This window comes from Lutjanus erythropterus, chromosome 10 (assembly GCF_056507025.1).
Source record: "Lutjanus erythropterus isolate fLutEry1 chromosome 10, fLutEry1.hap2, whole genome shotgun sequence".
Lineage (NCBI taxonomy): Eukaryota > Metazoa > Chordata > Actinopteri > Lutjaniformes > Lutjanidae > Lutjanus > Lutjanus erythropterus.
In genome coordinates, this window is record NC_139326.1 from 19,590,242 (window position 1) to 19,609,810 (window position 19,569).

Genomic DNA, 19,569 nt, shown 5'->3' on the forward strand with positions numbered 1-19,569 from the left:
CCAAAGTATTTCACAAGGACAAACTAAATTAGGGAAAAAAATAATCTGCTATGGATTTGTGATGGTCCCTGTGATTCCTGTGAAGAGCCATCTATGTTAAATGGTACAAAAGACAACAAGCACGTAATTTATTAGGAAAGGAAGTTGGACACTCTCTTGTGTCATGAACCAAAGATCTGGCAGAGTTTGGTGTTGGCAGTCATATTGCTGATGACTTGTAATTCCACAGAAAGTAAAACAGCTCCTGATGTTTTTCTTATGAAAAATATTCAAGGTTTATGAACTTACTGTCCGAGCTCAGCCAGCTTTTACGGGGTAAAGGTGAGGGCTGCGACCTTGGCCCACATTGGACAATCTAGGCCAGGCCTCCTGGTGGTGATTTGTTGCCAGAGAGTGACTGGAAATGTGGGGCCTGAGCTGCTCTCTGCGGGGTCATTAAGATCCTTATCGCTTCTGGATCAGGATGAGATCTTGACCGTTGGAGGGGAAGGGTGTTTGGGTGGTTTGTGCAGGAAAGTCCGGACTGACTGGTAGCAGCTGGACTGAAACGTGCCGTGATCTGCATCGAACTACAGCAAGGAAAATGGTCTTATTGTTAACTGTAGATGTTTGCATCATCATCACTTAATTGTGCATCAATAAGTACGTCTCACCCCTTCCCCTGCGTCAACTATGAGAGAACAAGTTGCCTCTAACAGTACTGTTTACAGTGACAGCAGAGTGATGTTATCCAGGATAAATAATGTCCCCCTGAGGAAGCAGTTAGCACAAATACAGAAAGCTCATAGAGGACACATTTATATCATTAACAGGGTGGGAGTTTATTTTTAGAGACATAATTATCATAAACTGTTGATAACAGCAGCTTCTGTTTTTCCCTTTCATCTCTTATTGTCTTGTCATTTTCTGTTTCTGGTGAGTTTTTAACATGTTTGGAAAACTACAAGCTGAATAGCTGTTCCCAGGCTTTCAAATGATTCAAATGATCATTACCAAAATAAAAATTTGATGATTTTCCATCAGCAGATGGAGTTGCCTGGTTTTCACTGAATTGTAGCTGTTAAAATTACACAAATCAAACGAAAGAAAAAGTCCAAAACAAAAACCGAGGAAGGCATTTCACCACATGGTCTGTTTAGCAGCAGTTTTGGATCAATGCTTAGTTTTTAAACCAATCTAAAAAAAGACAGCAGTTTGAAATAATGAACGAGCAGCCACAGTGAGCTGTTGGATGAGGAGCTGCAGGCGACAGGTTACACTCTTCCCAGCCAGGTAACCAACTCCTCAATGAAAAGCTCAAAAGCACACAACAGCCAATAAATGGAGGTCAAATATGAATGCTGAACCTCATATTTCATTTCAGGTTTTTCATTGTTCTGATGTTTTTCAGGAAAACATCACACAAATGGTCTTCTCTTTGTTGACTGTTAAGGAAATGATCCGGACCAAACAACCGTTACATTTAATCACCTGACACTTACCTTGTCAGTGAGCAGAGACAGTGGTGACATCAGTCAGTGTGTTGACGTTCCAGTGAGACATCCACCTGTTCAGCCTATCATCTGGCCTTCTCCCCTCAACCATCAATCACTTGGCTCTCCATCCCCCCTCTTGCACCTCTGGTGAAGTGGGGCCACTGCCCTTTACGCTGCTCTGCTTCACAGGAATGTGGCATGCAACAGACCCAACACACACACACACACACACACACACACACACACACACACTGAGGGAAACATACCCCCAAAGGCAGGATCATGCAGCCAATGTGTAGATGTGCAGACCAGCATTTTTTCAGGCCTCACGCTCAAAAAGTCATGTTGCCTTTTCTCCTCAGAGGTGAGCTGCTGAGTGCAGATGTAGGGGATGTAATGATGTTGTGATGAAGGGCAGATACAGTGCTGCCTGACTTATATGATGCAGTATTTAATAGACCACACAAAATTATTAAAAAGTGTTGAAGATATTTAGGTTTGTTAATATAATATACAATATTATAATATTGATACAATACGTTTTGGTAAGGCCTGACTACTGTACTACATTTTTATTGGATATGAATATTTGTTACATAAATATTACCATGTATCACCTTCTATATATTTTTTTAAGATTAAAGCATAATATATACAAATATTTTTGATGAAGATCCATTAAAGACCTCCAGATATGTCTGATAAGACCCAGAAAATACTTGAAAATACAAATATTTTTCACTTAAAAAGTTAACTCGCTGGACACAAAATATCTCCTACCTCAATGAAACACACACTTGAAATTTTTCTTTCTTTTTCTGTTTTCCTTTTTTTTTTTTTTTTTTTTAGTCAACCATATGAACGTAATGTGGTCTTCTTACAACATACACTACAATTATATACAATACAATTAAGTATTAGCCTTCTGATTGGCTGACATGTTGGCCTGGTTGATTTATCAGCGGTGGTGGAGGCTGTACTCAGATTTCTATTTAAAATAGAAGTATCAATACCATGGTGTAGAATACTGTGGTGGGCAAACACTATGAGTAAAATGTTATCAGTGAAAGGTCTGCATTCGAAATTCAACTTGAGTAGAACTACAAAAGTGTTAACATCAAAATATACTTCAAGCAAGAAAAGTTAAAGTATTCATGCAGAATGGCTCATTTCAGAATCATATATGATTGCTGAATAATAATTATTTTATGCTTTAATGTTTTTGATCACTTTAATGCTGCGGCTGGTAAGGGTGGAGATCCATTTATTTAAAGTAAAAAAGGGAAATCTTTGCCTCTGAGAGCTAACATATCAGAAGTCTCAAGTACTAGAAAATAGAAATACTTAAGTAAAGTGCAAGTAAATTTGTACTGAAGATGTACCTAATTACTTTCAGCCACAGTTTACCTCCTGAGCTCTAACACAGACCTTCCCAGTCCCAAATATGAATCACTTTGGTGATCCCAACTATTTACTCGATGCCACTAGCTGTTCAGAAACAGTCCATAGCCAATAGCCACTGTATTGTATTTATATATGGCTTGGGTCCAAGGGCGACACCGGATGTTGTTTGACATGGACATGGACTCACATTCCTCTCATATACAGTCCTATGTCTTCTTCCTTTTCCCCCAGGTTACCAACTATTGTTACACCCCTCATCCTCTAGCCCAAACTTTGAGGTCTTAACATATGTACTGCAAACTTTATCTTCAAATACTGTATTTTTGTGATTCTGCTGTTCTGTTCTGTACATGTGAGATCTATTGCAGGCCTGTCCATCATTGGAAGGGGATCCCTCTTCTAAGGTTTCTGTTAAAAGGGGTTTTGGGGAGTGTTTCCTTGCTCTTTTGAGGTTTTACTCGGCGGGAGGTGTCGCACACTGTACAGATTGTAGAGCTCCCTGAGGCAAATTGTGATCTGTGATTCTGTGCTTTACAAATAACATTTGTCTTGATTTGATATGTACTTAGATATTACTCAAATATTGGCATGTTGCCCTCATTTTTCTTGAGACACTGTCCTTTTTTGAACTCAGCTGTGACTGAGTTTTTCAAGTTTTCACTCTTAAGATTGGTCATTGCACTTTGTCACTAAGAGAAGTTTCGCAACGTTTCCTGTGAAGAATTAAGACATACTGCCCTCTAGAACAGTTTCGGTTGTTTTTATCCCTCATGCCGCTCAGTCTCTAACAATCTCAGATTCCAGATAGGATTAGTTTTACTGGACAGCCAGAGACAAAGGACTACAGCTGACTGTTTCAGCCTGCTGCCTGTCTCCCTATCCTGCTGTGAGAGGATGCTCACACATACACACACTCACACGTACACTATAAACTCACACACACACAAGATTTGAATATGGTAAATGGCATAAACTCCATATACAAACTTATATTTCACTAAAATTGCCAAACAATAAAAACATCCTTAATTCAAACCTGTATTTTCAGCCCTGCTGCTTCTGCTGGTAGCTTCATGTCAGCCTGTCAGCCCACAGATGCCCTTAATGATCCCTAACCCCTGTGACCTTTAACCCCTCGAGCCCTCTCACAGTCGGGGTGTTACTCTCCTCTCTTCTATTGTTTTAAAGTGCTTTCAGCCAAAAGAGATCGGTATTGCCCGCAAAACATTTACATGAGTTTGATACTGATTGATCATATTCTGATGCTTTATTTCAGATATAATAATAAGTCCAATGAAGTAAGTTGTGTAGGCCTGTTATATTGCAGTACATAAATTTGAATTAAATTTAAAATTTCAATATAATATATATCATTTATCTAAATTTTACTAACTGTGCACTGTTATTATTATTTTTTCCACTGCTCTGCATTTTGTCATGTGTATGATTTTCAAATTTACTGATTCAGTGACAAGCTAATGACTGAGAAACATGAGCCACATACTCTCACTCTTGAAAATGTAAAAGCTAAAACCCTTACTGACAAGCTTGTAATATTTATGGCTTATTCTGTGTATGCTTAACTACTGTAACAAACATCCAATTCATTTAGATATCGTATGACTTTTATAAATACATGACCAACTGATGATTCACAGAACAGATGAAGGATTTAGAGACCATTAGTAACCCATTAATAATGCATAAATGAAGTGTGGCAGGCTGTGACACCACATTTAAAGGGACAGTTTGAGGAAATGTGATTATTTGCTTTCTTGACAGTTAGTAACAGAGTTACATATGAATATTTATATATTATACCGGCTTAAAAAATATATAACATGTTCATTAGTGGTGGTGTTCAGATTTTTTCATCTGTGCACAGAACAAAGCTCTTTCCCTTTGTTTCCAGTTCGTTATCTTAAGCTAAACTAACCCTTTAATTTGAACTTCTGAATTGAATTTCAGCCTGTTAAGTATCCACTTATATGGTTTATATCCTCTGTTAAAGTAGCCAAGATTTCAATAATCATGAAAATTTTGACCAGACTAGAACTATCTGTGAGTAGATGGTTTGAAAATGTAATTTTGTAACCAAAGTGATCACAGTTTGTCTGCTTTTGTTATAATGTGCTGCAAATGATCAGAAAGTACTGATACACACACTGAAATCATTTCATGATTTGAAATGGCATCATGTCCTTTTTCCTACATAATTTTTTTTTATTGATTCAAAAGAAACCAAACAAATAAACATGTTGCCTATTAAAAGTCTTTCATCATTTTTAATGACAATTAAAATTTGAAATGGTGATGCTAATTGTTGCCAGTTGTGATGTATGAAGAGACTGGTAAACATTTCATTCCTCATCCTGATCCTGGTGAAGAACAGCATCAGTATCCATTATTACTGACTTAATATTGACCTTTTCACCTGGAAATCCTTCAAACTTTTATTAATGCTCACAGTCTGCTGGTGATTCTGATGCATTTTACATTTTTATCAAGAAACTCATTAATGACTTCTTATAAATCCTGTACGAGTATAAATCATTGTGTGGCCATGATTAACATGCATGGGGGCCACAATAACCACCTGGTCCTACCTGCCTCTGTGTACAGTATCTTGACACTGCTGAATATTATATTATCCCATATTTATTTGTGGTAATTTGATAACACACACACACACACTAACACACACTAATTAGTAAAATTAATTTAAGAATATACACTATGTTGAAGCCATTTTGCAGGTTTGCCTTATTTATTCATAATTAAACTGACACATTTCCTGTTGTTAAGTATGCCGATCATGTGCGGTGAGGTTGTTTGTTGTTTCTTAATTAGTTTGTTGTTTTTAATGTGATAATTATGATGATCTGAGGTCTGAATGTGTGACGTAATCTGTAGACATGGTCTGCCTCTTGATTCAGGACAGGTGAACAGCTGTTCAGGGGGAGCAGAAGGGCGAACAATGTTCAGCTGCACAACTACGAATCAACTACGAACCAAATCCTTGGTTTCAAGTTAAATATCTGCCTTTATTTTCTGCTGTCCTATAATAAAAGCCTGGACCATGGCGATGAGAATAAGAGAAAGCATGCTGATTTATTGACTGATAATAACACACCATGTAAACTCAGAATTAGCTGGGAAAATGAAGAATTTATAACTATATTTTTAGGGTAGGGCCCTCTTCAAGACCTCAACATAAGGCAATAAAGCAGCATATTCACATATTTCAAAACAAAAATGCAATTAATGAAATTAGACCAACCGTAAATCAACTGTTACTCATGGAATTCATAGGGTGGACTGGGCAGTTGTCCACTTTAGTAATCCAGTTTCATTCTTTATTTAAGATCTATGTATGTTTATGTTTTTTAAGCTACAGTGGGGAAAACTGGAACTGACATGTCATTCTCATTAAATATAGGTTTACACAGACACTGAGACACCAGTGAAGAAAACTGAAGGAGGTCCGGCTGAAACACAACAGCGTCATTCTGCAGTCGGGTGGGTTTTGTTTTTTTTCATTCTCAGTGGTAGGTGGCTCAGTCATGCTGGACTCCTTTCAGCAGATGACATGCACTACAGTTTTCATTTCAAGCGCTCAGAAGGAGAAAGAAAAAAACACTTTAACATGAGTTTGCTTTGTTATAAATGTGACTCTTTCCACATATCAAGTGTTGACTTTTTGTGTCTCCAACAGTTCTGAAAATAGCAAAGAGTTTTCCTGCATGATGCAATTAGTGTTGAAACAATACACTTAGTGCAAGTCAAAAACCTGATCCTGTTAGAGTGTGTGTTGTTGTGGACAGGCTGTTTGTTTATTTAACCACTGATTGCCATATCCTACGTTAATAGTCCAAATTACCAGTGGAGTCTGCAAGTAAAAGCAACGCCACCTGTGTCACTGTGCTAAAAATGGTGCATAAACAGTGGTGTGGTGAGCGGCTGCAGTCCTACATGTCAGAGGAGTGTTTTTCTTTGACCTCAAAAGGGAGAGGCTGACATCACTTATATTTCGCTAACCATGCCAAATCAGAAATGTCTCCTGATCCCACCCAGACATTCCTCATACGCCCAGGCCTCCTCTTCTTCTCAGCAGAGGGTCGTCATTCACCGCTTTGTCTGGTCCGACTTACCTACATGTCTGCGTGTGTGAGGTTAACACAGGCTTTCACATGTCTGGCCATGTATCTATTTAAAATGGCCTCCTCCTGATGATATACTGTATAGAAACATGATCTCAGTCAGACAGGCATGAAAGGAGTTGAGACTCCCTGTTTCAACTTCTCCTCTCTCATATTTGTGAGATAAAACCTTCTCTGTGCACTCTATTTATCAGTCGGTTAAGAAAACACTTCATCTGTTGCTGTAAAACTGTTGTTGGCTTGTCTCAAATTACACATCCGAGCTCAAATGTTGTGTAGTTTTGGGAAAGTGAGATGGAATATTTGGCAGCACTTTTTATAAATATTATGGTTATATTGGGAAATGATCAGGTTTGTGAGCCTCCAGTGATGTTGCATTAAGAAGCAGTTTTCCCTCAAAGCCTTACTATTCGAATTTGAACTTGCAATAACTTTTTTTTGCAATAACTGATCAACATATCACTACTTTTCAAGATGATCACAACAGTTGCTTCTTTACATACCCAGTAAAATTCAGTTGCAGTTACAAACTGCATGAATCTTGATCATTACACAAAGCAATTGAGAAAACAATCAAAGTCTCATGCAGCATAATTTAACAGTTCATTTCACTAAAATTAGCTGGTTAGATTGGTAATTCTTCATCTGTGTTGTTGTAACTACATTTGTGTCTTTGTTTCCTATTTTGTCATTTTAATGCTGGATAATCTCAGCTTTGATGTTTTGTTTTGCTTTTCCTTCTGGCACCGGCAGTCTGCGTTATTTTGTAATGGCTGTCTGGTGCATTAATCTTATTGATATGACGGAGGAAAAACACAACTTCCTGGGTACTCAGAAGAAAAACCAATAGATAATTTCACATTATATCAAAAGAGCTTGATCCAATGAGCCTCTGTTGAGTGTATCCACCCTTTGATTCAAGGAAAATAAATACATAGTGCTTTCTTGCCATCTTCTGACATTAGTTTGAAATTGTAGCTTGATATATGATTGTATTTAAGTGAACGGCTCTGGTTCTCATCAATACTTTGTTTGTTTCTTTGTTGGCAGTGTCACAAACCTTGCATGACATCAGTGAGGATAGTCTTCTGAAGCATCCAAGAGACCATCTTCTGTTTTGGTCATTTTGGGTATAGGTTGTTGTTGATCTGAAACCAATCAGTTGGAATGATACTGCATCATAGTTTGATGTAATCATCTGATATGCCCTCAGCATTTTGAAACTAGTTTTACGAAGTTGAGTTTTGCAATTGTTGTGGCTGAGTTTCAGACACATTTCAAGTGCACTGCAGAAACCTTGCAATTCAGTTACTACTTAGTTTCAACCGGCTGTAGGACTTGTGTTTCTGGCCACCTGGCGAATGTAAGTCCAATATTCAATATTCTTTTAGCTCTGTTCTGGTCTCCACCAACTCTGAGAGAAATGTTTGGCTCTTCAGTTGCCAAATGCTCTGTTGTGTTCATCAGCTAGTCACTAACTGTGTCTACCTGTGGTTATGAGCAGGTATTGTATAGTGTAGTGTTTGCAGAGCTGAAAACAGCTACTGTTGGCCGTCAAAAACGATGTTATGAGAGCACTGACTGAGAGTGAGAGTCAACAATGAGCTGCACGTTCAGCTGATAAATCTCTGTATCACTATCAGTGTCATTTGGTACATGGCTATCATAAAAAACATTGATTATAGCCCCTTAAGGCTGAAAAAAAAAATCACATTTGCCACAATGACTGACAGTGTCACAAATATACTGTCATTGGGGTTTAAGAGATTAAATTTCCCCTGAAATATCTTTGCCAACAGTTCACATCTGGTAGTTTCACCATTTTATCAAGGTTTTTATGACATTCATATTTAGCCAACTATTCCTATCCAGTCCAAGTTGCAATCTTGTCTACATACTCACTGTGCTTCACAGGAAAATAAACTTCATTTAATAAGCATTTCCTGGTATTTAGCTTAAAATATAGATATTAATGGAAACCTTGAGTTTGGCTATAAGTGTGTGGAATCATGGGATTGGTCCATGGGAGTTTTAAATCAATCAATCAATCAATCAATCAATCAATCAATCAATCAATCAATCAATCAATCAATCAATCAATCAATTTTAATTTTGTCAATAGAAAAAGTGGTAATGATTCTGAATGTGTCGTAACAACTAGCAAGGAGGCAGAATATATTGTTAATTTATTTCCACATAGTATATCCTGCGTATAAATAACTTCCATCTTCACAAAGCAAATATTTCCAGACTTATAAACACAACGGATAATATTAAGTCTAATAGGACCGCTGACTGAGTTAAATAGCTAATGGCAGCTGTTTGCAGCAGTGACTTCAGTGTTAAAAGAGAAAAGGTCTGTATTGCAACAATCCCTCAGGCCTAACGGTGAGGCACAGCCCACGTTTGAGGCGTAAATGAATAAATGCAAGTGTGGTAACTAACATTTGATGGACCCATTGCAGCAGAAATGACATACAAACACTGAAAGCACTTAACATGCAACTCTTAGGTCTATCTGAAAAAAAAAGTCACGTTTTTTGTACAGCAACTAGGATACATGCTGAATCAAACCCACCAAACAGACATGATATAAAAAAAACTTAGAAGTTAGAAGTTTCATGGTTGTTGTGTGTACAAATAAGAATTTGCTTGTACCTGTCTGTGTGTGTGTGTGTGTGTGTGAAGCGCTTTAACCCCACCGCCAAGCTCCATGCACACACACACACACACCCTCCCCCTCCTCTCCCACACCCTCCATGTTCCTTCCTGTTTCCTGTTCCGCTGTCCACTGCACAGGAAGCCTGGTCGTGCTACTGAGCTGCGACAAAAACCCGTGAGTCACCAAGCAATAAACTTTGCGGACATGCGGGAGAAAAGACCATGGTTGCTATTGCTGTTTTTTTTTTTTCTGATCTCCATCTCTTACCTCTAACTAGGCCTTACATTGTTTCTCAAACAAACAGCTCACAGGGTCTTTAACTCTGTATACAAAGCCACATTTGTCCTCCACGTTTGACCACCTGCTGACTCTTGGCTTAACTATCTGTGAGTAAGCTCCGTCCAGCTGGGACATCTGTGAACTCTATGCACCTGCTGGCTCTGATCTAAGTCTGAGTCAATCGGTAATAACATTGTTAAATGCCCTTTATTTTGTGACTCATGTATACTGCTGCACTCATGGCTGATTTGAAGAATCTGTCATTATGTGAAATTAATGGCATAGTTTTGATTATTTTAAGTGGGGTTGTATGAGGTGCTTATTGATAGCCAGTGTATTACCTACAGTAGATGGTGATCAGCATGTCAGCACAGAAGCTAAGCGATGTACAGCTGTGGACAGGGTCAACAGCAAAATGTATTTTAGCCACTTAACAAAAGGTCTATGCCATATTAAGAATATTTTCCACCATTAAATAAGACAAATATCACTCCTCTCCAACCCAACGAGACTCCATAGATGAAATCAGTAATTTTACTTAATTATGGGAGTTGCTGGTCTATTGTTGCCTTGATCTGTTCATTTGTTTGGTTTATTTGTGACTTCAGTGAATCCAAACAATCTTTTTAAAACACTTCAGTCACACAGTGACACAAACAAACTAACAGATCAAGGCAGTGGTAGACCTGCACCTCCCACGTTCTGTGAGGAGAAATTACCGATTTTGCCCCTGCAGTCTGGTCTGTTTGGAGAGAACAATATTTGGCTTTTTTAACAGCAGTTCCCTATCAGAAAAGGCTGTTTGACAAGAAAGTAAAGCGTCAAAAATTTTCTAAATATAATGTGCACTTAAACTGATATTAATTGTTTAGGTAGACCTTTTTTTGAAATGGCCAAAATGCCTTTTGTTGTCCACAGCAGTTCATTGCTTATCTTACGTGCTGGTGTTCATCTCTGCTTCTCCAAACTGGGGGTGTGTCAACCGACACCTACTGTAGGTAATATATTGACTACCGATAAGTACCTCATACTTCAAATAATCCAAACTATCCCTTTACATCTTCAAACTGGCGAACTTTCCATGAGCTGACCATGTAGCCTGTTAACTGCTGGTGTGAGGAGCTCGGGGTTGAGGGTTGTGACCCCTATCAAATGCGGGGGATTCAGCTTCGATGAGATCATGCCTGGTCGGACGAGGGAAGTGACTTTTCGACTCGCCTGACCTGACGCCAGATTCAGAGTTCAAAGTTCATGTCATGAGAAACGACGCCCCAACCTGCCCCAACCTCCCCCCAAAAAATGCCTCTCCCTCATTTGAAATGTGAAATCAGTACGCAACCTGACCGACTTTTGACATGACCTTAACCGTGTGGCCCTCACTCTGCCGGGCCGCAGGAGGTCAAGTTTAGAGGTCAAAATGGCTCTCTCTGTGTTATGTCATCTCTCTCCATGAGACATTTTTGCGATATCAGAAACATCCCTGACATTTCTCTCTCATTTGTTTACACCCATATTTTCACTCCCTTGGACCACAGCTGTGTGTTTGTGTTTTCAGTGCACAATATTTATCACAACACTTAACATTTGCTCTCAAACTGAAACACAATGCAACAAATATGTTTCTGCTGTCACAGCTCTTTTTCTAGTGGCCATTGCAGGCTTTAAGTAAATCCCTCCTTCATCTTCCAGACTGCTGTGCATGGGCTTGGTGTGTGTGTGTGTGTGTGTGTGCATGTGTGTGTGTGTCCATGCTTGTTGGAATGTCTGCTGTCCAGGCCTTTTATTAGGCTCATCCATACCACCACATTATAGGCTCCCGTAGCCAGGCAACTGCAGGTTCTGGCTGGTTACCATGGCGAGCGCCCATTGAGTGACGTCGCTGGCCCTATTTGCCTCTCTCCTCATTGGAATGAGGGCCTTTTTAAAGGTGCACCCCCCAACTCCACACACACACACACACACACACACACACACACACACACACACACACACACACTCACTCACTTAACCCTTGCTCGCACACTCCCCCCCACACACACACCCTGCGCTTCGTCACCCTCTGTGTGACGACTAGAGGAGTGGAACTAACAATCCGACAAAAACATCTCACTGAGGCAGACCAGACTGGACCTTCCAGGGAGTGTCTTTGTGTAGAAAAACCCATACAGACCCCAAAGTAGGAACGCCTACTGTCCTATGAGTGCCGGGTAATACTGACACAATCACTTATCACAGTATTTCTATACATGGTAACATTACTTTATCTAGTCATACCAACATATTGCACTCACTTACAAAAGTTTAGAAAACAGTATCTCTCAGCTGCACTGAAGCCTAACAGACTGGGTAAATATAGCATTATAAGCTAGATCCTAATACTTAAGCATTAAAGTAACAATTATTTTAATCACCAGTTATTTTCTAGATTAATATATTACTCATTTGCACATGTCAAATGTTACAAAAAATACAAAAAATGTTAGAAAGATCTAGATCAAGATCTCTATTATAAATTCTTAGAATCCATGTCAAATTAATCAAATTGTTTGTTTTATTTGACCAAAAGTCAAAGATGTCAAGTTTAATATCAAAGAAGATTAAGAATATTCATGAGAAGCTGGACCCAGTGAAATTTAGCTGTTTTCTTTGTTAAAATGACTTAAAGGTGGTGGAGGAGAGGAGGATGATGGCTAAGCTATCATTCATGAAAGAGAATGACTCACACCCCCTGCAGGACACTGTCACAGCACCGGGGAGCTCCTTCTGGGACAGACTGCTGCACCTAAAGTGTGTGAAGGAGTGATACTGCAGGTCCTTCCTGCTGTCAGACTTTAACAACCAGCGCTGCTCCCAGTAGACCACATACACACCAAAACGGAGAATTTGTCAGCACTATCAATGTATAATGACTGTGCAATGTCAACATTTCACTCAGGGGTATTCAATTTCAATCATGTGATATCAATATTTTCTATGTGCAAGAGTCTACTTATTGTTGATATTGTTCCTTTCACCTTGACTATATTGTTCCCATCGTTTGTATTTCCTCTTGTTTAAATTGTGCATAGATTTTTTTAAATTTCCTCTTGTTTATATTGTTCCTGTTCTTCATGTGAAGGAAACTGAATATTCTGAAACTGAAATTCATCAGTATGTTTTCATTGGTGTATAATCACCTGACAGTAAGAATTGTTGTGGGTTTGTTACCATAAAATGAGATGTTTACATCTACAGAGGGTGCTTGTCCTCTTCCATGGAGGCCACCATGTTGCGCTGCCACGTTACCAGAAAGGACTAACAGCTTTCGCATTTTGTTTAGTTTCTCCGATATGCTTGGAAGGGGAGAGTGAGTTGATATCTTTGCAATCGGCAAGCTCACCACAAGGTACCACTAAAACCTACACACTTGTCCTTTAAACACAAGAGTCACAATTATTTTCATTACCAATTATTATCCGGATTAATCTATTATTTGTGTATCCATGTCAGATCTTAGAAATTTGAAAAATGTCTATTATGAATTTCCAGAGCGCAACTTAACTTGCTTGTTTTGTTCGTCAAACAATCTTAAACTCAAAGATATTCAGCTTGAAACAGTGAATTTTTGACATTTTTCTTCATAAAAATGTCTTAACTTCAATCGATTCTGATTGATCAGTTGGTTGATGAATCAACTTATCATTTCAGGTCTACATGAAAGACCTTAGAAATATGAAATATATAGTCTATAACTATGATATAATTTGACAAAAAAAAGGAGCCACACTTAGTACTTACTTTTTTTTAATCAGATCTTTCATCCTAGATCACATGGTCATCATGCATGGAGCATTTGAATTTCACAACTCCAACAACCTGTTACATTGATGTTGAGATGAAATTGTTTTGTCAAACTATTGTTTACAGTGTCAGGAATGAACTTTCAAGCTTAACTATCAACCTTTTTCCACTGCAGCCATATTGATATGAAAGAGTAAGGTAAACACAGGTGCTGCCAATGATACTAATTAAGGTCCCATTCCATTTAGTGTAGCAGAGCCTGTCCAGTACGCCAACATGCGCAATAGCAGTGCACTGATTCTGTTTGACCTGAACAGAACAGAACCTTAATTATAATATCATTGGTAACACCTGTGTTTGCACTTCCATTTCATGCCAAAAGGGTCTATTTGGTGAAAACAGATGAGTACTGAATGTGCCATACGGATGAAAGCATAACAGCTGCCGAGCTTGCCTGTAAACAGACACATCGCCACGACAACTTAGCTAACTCCATCCTGATGAAGACCATGAGACACGGTTGGAAGCTAAAATGATTTCACTGTAAGTGGACCCTGAGTTGTGATTGTTTGGTCAAATCATGATAACCAATTTTATATCAGGTTTGTGTTCCATGTGATGCTAATCAAGTGTAAAATACAGTAAAGTACAGCACAAGTGTTTCTTCTCTGGGAAATGATACACTTAACATCTTGTAGAATAAAAAATAACTGACATTTTCTTAGAGGTTATGCTGTGGAGTCCCCTGACTGTATGCAGACTTTCTGCGTGGCCACATTTTCAACTTTTAAGAGAGCATATGACCTGCTAAGATTCTTAAGTGACCAGCAAAACAAGTATGGATAAGCTTTTGTAATCCAGTCACAGTTTTAAATCAGAGGACTGTTACTCGTAGACTGAAATATCTTGTGCTATTGTGTTTTTCTATTGTTGTCCCAAGTTAAAGGGACAGTCCATCCTAAAATCAAAAATTATTGCATTATTTGCAATATACATTATTTTACTCTCTCCTGTGGTGTCTTATATCCATCTAGATTGTATTGGTGTGAATTAATGAGTTTTTGAGGTATTGGCTGTAGAGATGTCTGCCTTCTCTCCAATGTAATGGAACTAAATGGCACTGGGCTTCTGGTGCTTAAAGCTAAAAAAATACATAGGCAAAATTCAACACCAGTGTCTCTCCCTAGAAATTATGACCATGTTACTTAAAATAATCCATAGACCTTGTGAGCGTTTCATGTAGGAGCTATTTTGTTTCTACGATAGAATCTACTGGAACTACTTTCTTTCTCCTAGAAGCAAAGTAGTTTGTACATGAAAATGCTCAGAAGGTCTGTGGATTATCTTGAGTAAGTGGGTAAGGATTTCAGGGGGAAAAATTGCTTAGGAAATTTTCAAATGTATTTTTGTTGCTTTGAGCACCACAAGCCGAGCATCATTTATCATATTTTATTATATTTGAGAGAAGGCAGACATCTTTACAGCCGCTATCTCCAAAACTCTGCAGCTTACCCCAAATCAATATAGATGGCTAAATCGCACTACAGGTCAGGGCAAAAATATTCGTTTTTGATTTTGAGGTGAACTGTCCCTTTAACACAATATTCCAGTGCACATCAGCCCCAGTGTTTGGATAAATGTGGTGCCCATGAAGCAGCTGTGGATAAACTAATTGCCTCAAAGTGATGGTGTGTAATCTTTTGTCGAGGAGCCCATCTATCTTAGCACCGCCCTGATGGAGGGAGATGGGGTTGTGACGACTAATGAATGGAGTGACTTGCGGGAAGACGATTCCAGCAACTTCTCCATAGCTCTAATTTGGACGCCTTTCATTGACTGCGGACGAGGAGGGGTGGGGGTGGTCTGAAAGGGGGTGGCGGCGGTGGTGGTGGGGGTTGTGCAGTATTGTGAGTTGAACAGCAGAGCCCCACTCTAGCTGAATGGGTATTGTCATCTGGATTTCTATGGCTAACCAAAATACTTTCTCCCGCCGTGGGGGTTTATGGATTCATGGTGGGAACGGCATGCATTACGCACACTCCTGCCTCTGCACACCATCACAACTCAGTTGTCAGATGTTTTTTGTTTAAGAACACACTTTAACTAAAAGATTTTAAGACAATATATTCAGTTTAATCTTAATAAAATGAAACAATATTGCATCTTCATATACACGAATAATGAATCATTACATCAAACGTCAACAAACCAACAGAAAACAAAGTTTATTCCGAGAATGTTTTGAAAACAAAAGACTTCCTGCAGTGACAGTGATGAAAAAACGTCGCAGGTGCTCAGTGCAGTCGGAATAACGGACTGTAACTTTTCATGTTGTGACCTCTCGCTCCCAGACTCTCCAGACTCTCCAGGTCCAAAATTAGACTGCAAACATCAAAGTCACCGCCATCAACTTTTGAACAACACAAAAGCCTTCCGAGATTTATAACATGTCTACGCTTTTCTTCTTTCTTCGCTCTTTATTGCTATGGGACATTGTTGGAGTCCTCAACATGTCGGCGTAGTTTCCACTAAAGGAAATCTGTCTTTGAATGTGTGTGAGTGCAATAATTCTCAGTTACTGTACAAGTATGTGCTGACAGTGCACATCAAGGTAAAAGGAGAAGAAGTGTATATATTCGGTGGCAAGAGTTCCTCTAGAAAAGAAAAACTTTGCAGTTACAACGGTAAACAATTCAAAATACAAAATAATAATTTCGAAGACTTACAAAAGCAGGTACCTAACAAAGATACTCCTTTTTGTCGTGAGCTAGCTCTTGTAGTTGATAGTCTTTTTTAATCTCCTGTAGATACAAAAAGGATTGTGGATTCCGAGCGTTAGAAGGGCCAGTGTAAAAACAGCAGAGGTGCTTCCATTGATTCTCAGAGTTCAGACTTCTAAAAAAACAAAAAAACAAAAACTGCAGGTGCAAAGATAACATCCGTCACAATAAAAACAGTTTTTCCAAAAAGCTGCAGGTCACTTTTACGCACCGCCTGCTCTGAACCACACAGCTACACATAATTCCTCTTGTCATAGTCCCCGTTCTGCGTGGCTCTCTTGGTCGGTGAGTATTTTACCGAGTATCCCGAGTTCCCGCTGGAGGGACAGGAGCAGCACAGCAGCGCTCCTCCGATCAGCAGCAGCGCTGAGGCCGCCCATCCAATGTAGAGCGCAGCACCGATCTCCCTTTTCTTGGATGCGGGCACCTGAGGGTTGTAGAAGTCAGATATGATGTTGTTGGCCATCCAGCAAAGAGGCACAAGCACGAACAGACCGCTGATGATATAGATGACCCCTCCGGCGTTCACCACACGGGCTTTGACGTACTCAGCGCGGATGCAGTTGGTGCACTGCGCCCCCGCGATGACAACCATGAGCCCCAGTACGCCCATCACCGAGGAGATGATGGTGAGCGCTCTGGCCGCCTGCAGGTCGTGGCTAAGGGCGAGGACGGAGTCGTGCACCTTGCACTGCATCTGCCCCGTACTCTGCACCACGCACGACATCCACAAGCCGTCCCAGATCGTCTGAGCCACCACGATGTTGGCCTCGATGAAAGCCGTCACCTTCCACATGGGCAGCCCGCAGGAAACCATCACCAGGAGCGAGCCAATTACGCACAGCGATAGTCCAAGGATCTCCAGTCCGGCCGACACCATTTTTGCTCTTGACGTTTAGTTAAGTCTGTCTGAAGATCTTTAAACTCTCCTCTTATTGCTCCTCTTGAGAGCGAGGTGTATTTCTCCTCTTTTACGTCTTCGTTCTCGGCTCGATGTGCAGCAGCGTCAATCGTTAGTTGCGCATCACTCACCACATTTACTGTGAGATGTAAGAGACAGCAGCACCTCTGAGTCTCTTTGTTAGTGAGGGGATGTGAAAACAACTGGAATCACAGTAGCACCGGACCACGAATATCTGCGGGGTGGGGGAGAGAACTCGAGGAGAAACTTTAAACCAATCAGCTATGGCCGCATCCTTAAGGGACCAATGAAAATGCAGGGAAGTTGTGAGGCTGAATAAAGCGGTCCAGAGCGCATTGTGCGTTTGAACAGTTATTTACAATGAATAGACTGGGCAGGAGGGGGGGTGAAGGCGCATGGGGGGTGTTTTAAGCGTATGAAGCAGCTGAAATGCAGTGGTTGAGTGAATCAGGGCACTTGTTATTGATTTTTCTGACATGGAGGCTAATGCTATTTGTCTGTGGTACTCACATAGCCGAAAATGGCCATTTCACACCCTTTGTGATCTGTATGAGCCACTTAATTGGTTTGGTCCTAAAATTCTTCAACTGAAGACAGAAAATAAAAGAAAATCTCACATTGATTTTAAAGGAACTCACTTCAGGTTTTACAGCCTTACCTCGCTCTATTTACCAAGAGACACTGATCCTCTGTTTCTTTACAGAAACAAGAAAAAAAAAGTTTTCTGTTGAAGTCTCCCTTTGATTTGCAATGATCATGCCATCATACATTAAAGAAATCTTTTGGATTGTCCAAAATACTCTTTATTTTATTCTTGAAATTAAGTTGCTCTTCTTCAAATATTTTTTTTATATTTATAATAATATTTTATTTGTTATATATTTTTTACCACGTTCTTGTGTATGTTATTTCGTATTTTTTAGAGTGGGATGGAGGTTAATGCTCCAGAATTATTTATGAAATGTTGTCACAACCGTTTACATTTACACACGAAATAACCTGTCAAGTACCCTTGATGGTGCTTTTATACGGGGCTTTTTAAATCTCTACAGAATTATTTCAAGACAGACTTCATAGTAGGAACTGGAAAAAGTTTTTTTTTTTTTTAAATTATATTGCACTGTTGCCCTAAAAGTAAGTTCTGCATTCAAATTAGCCTAATATTCAAGTTTCACTTCAGTATCAGTTCATTTTAATTGATTTTAAATAGAGCTGATATATTGGTCAGATGATATTACTGGCCCAATATTGTCCTATCATATCTAAAATGGTATTGGCATATATATTGTTTGATATATAAAAACTTTATTTTAAGCTTTAGAGGCAGTATTTTATGTATATTTGACCATTTTAAAAATTTTGAATTTAATACATATATATTTAACTCTGTTTGTGTTTTTCATTTATAGTTATGTATAATTAATAAAAAATACTTGTGAAAGTTGAATATTTCAGTGTACTGGTATCATTTTAGACAATAAAATTTATTGTTAAACTGTTAAATATACTTATACATTGCAAATCTACATTGCACATTTGAGGGATCACTGCAAAAAATGTGTTTATGTATAAATAACGGCTGATATATCAATATCAGATTTTATATATATCTGTTTTTTTTTTCTATCAGTATCGGCATCTGCCCCCAAAAACTCTACTGTGTATCCATTCACAGTCTATAACAATATGTTAAAAGCTCATCATAGACTGTGTTTAGTATGCCAGTGTGTGACTGTCAAATAAATGTAGTGGAAAACAAGTTGGCTACTAAATCCTCTGAAAGAAGGCAAGTAGCATAAAGTGGCATAAAACCGACAAAATGAAAATACTACAGTTGTACCAAAAAATGCACAAAATCTGTAAATATTTTTTTATTTTCCACTACTAGACAGATTACAAAGTAAGATATTCTGTGGATTTAAATGGTTTATGGACTTTTCCGTTATAATATTTTATTCTGAAATGTAAGAACCAACATAAAATGCATTTTTTCGCTTAGGCAATAGCAGTCTGGCTGCTGGAGTAGACTTTTTTTTTTCATACATTACTAGACATTTTCCACGAAGTTATGAGTTGACTGTTGAGCCGTAATGGCGTCAGTTGCGCA

General features: G+C 39.0%; 1 protein-coding gene across 1 annotated transcript; it reads right to left on the reverse strand.

The window, feature by feature from the left end:
- Positions 1-15,871: 15,871 nt before the first annotated feature.
- On the reverse strand, positions 15,872-17,665 carry cldn5a (claudin 5a). Its single transcript, XM_084728582.1, has one exon. The coding sequence runs from the start codon at positions 17,418-17,420 to the stop codon at positions 16,773-16,775; it is 648 nt and encodes a 215-aa protein (XP_084584708.1). The 5' UTR covers positions 17,421-17,665; the 3' UTR covers positions 15,872-16,772.
- Positions 17,666-19,569: the final 1,904 nt, after the last annotated feature.

Coding starts and splice junctions, on each gene's coding strand:
- cldn5a (XM_084728582.1), bottom strand. CDS start 17,420: ATGGTGTCGGCCGGACTGGAGATCCTTGGACTATCGCTGTGCGTAATT.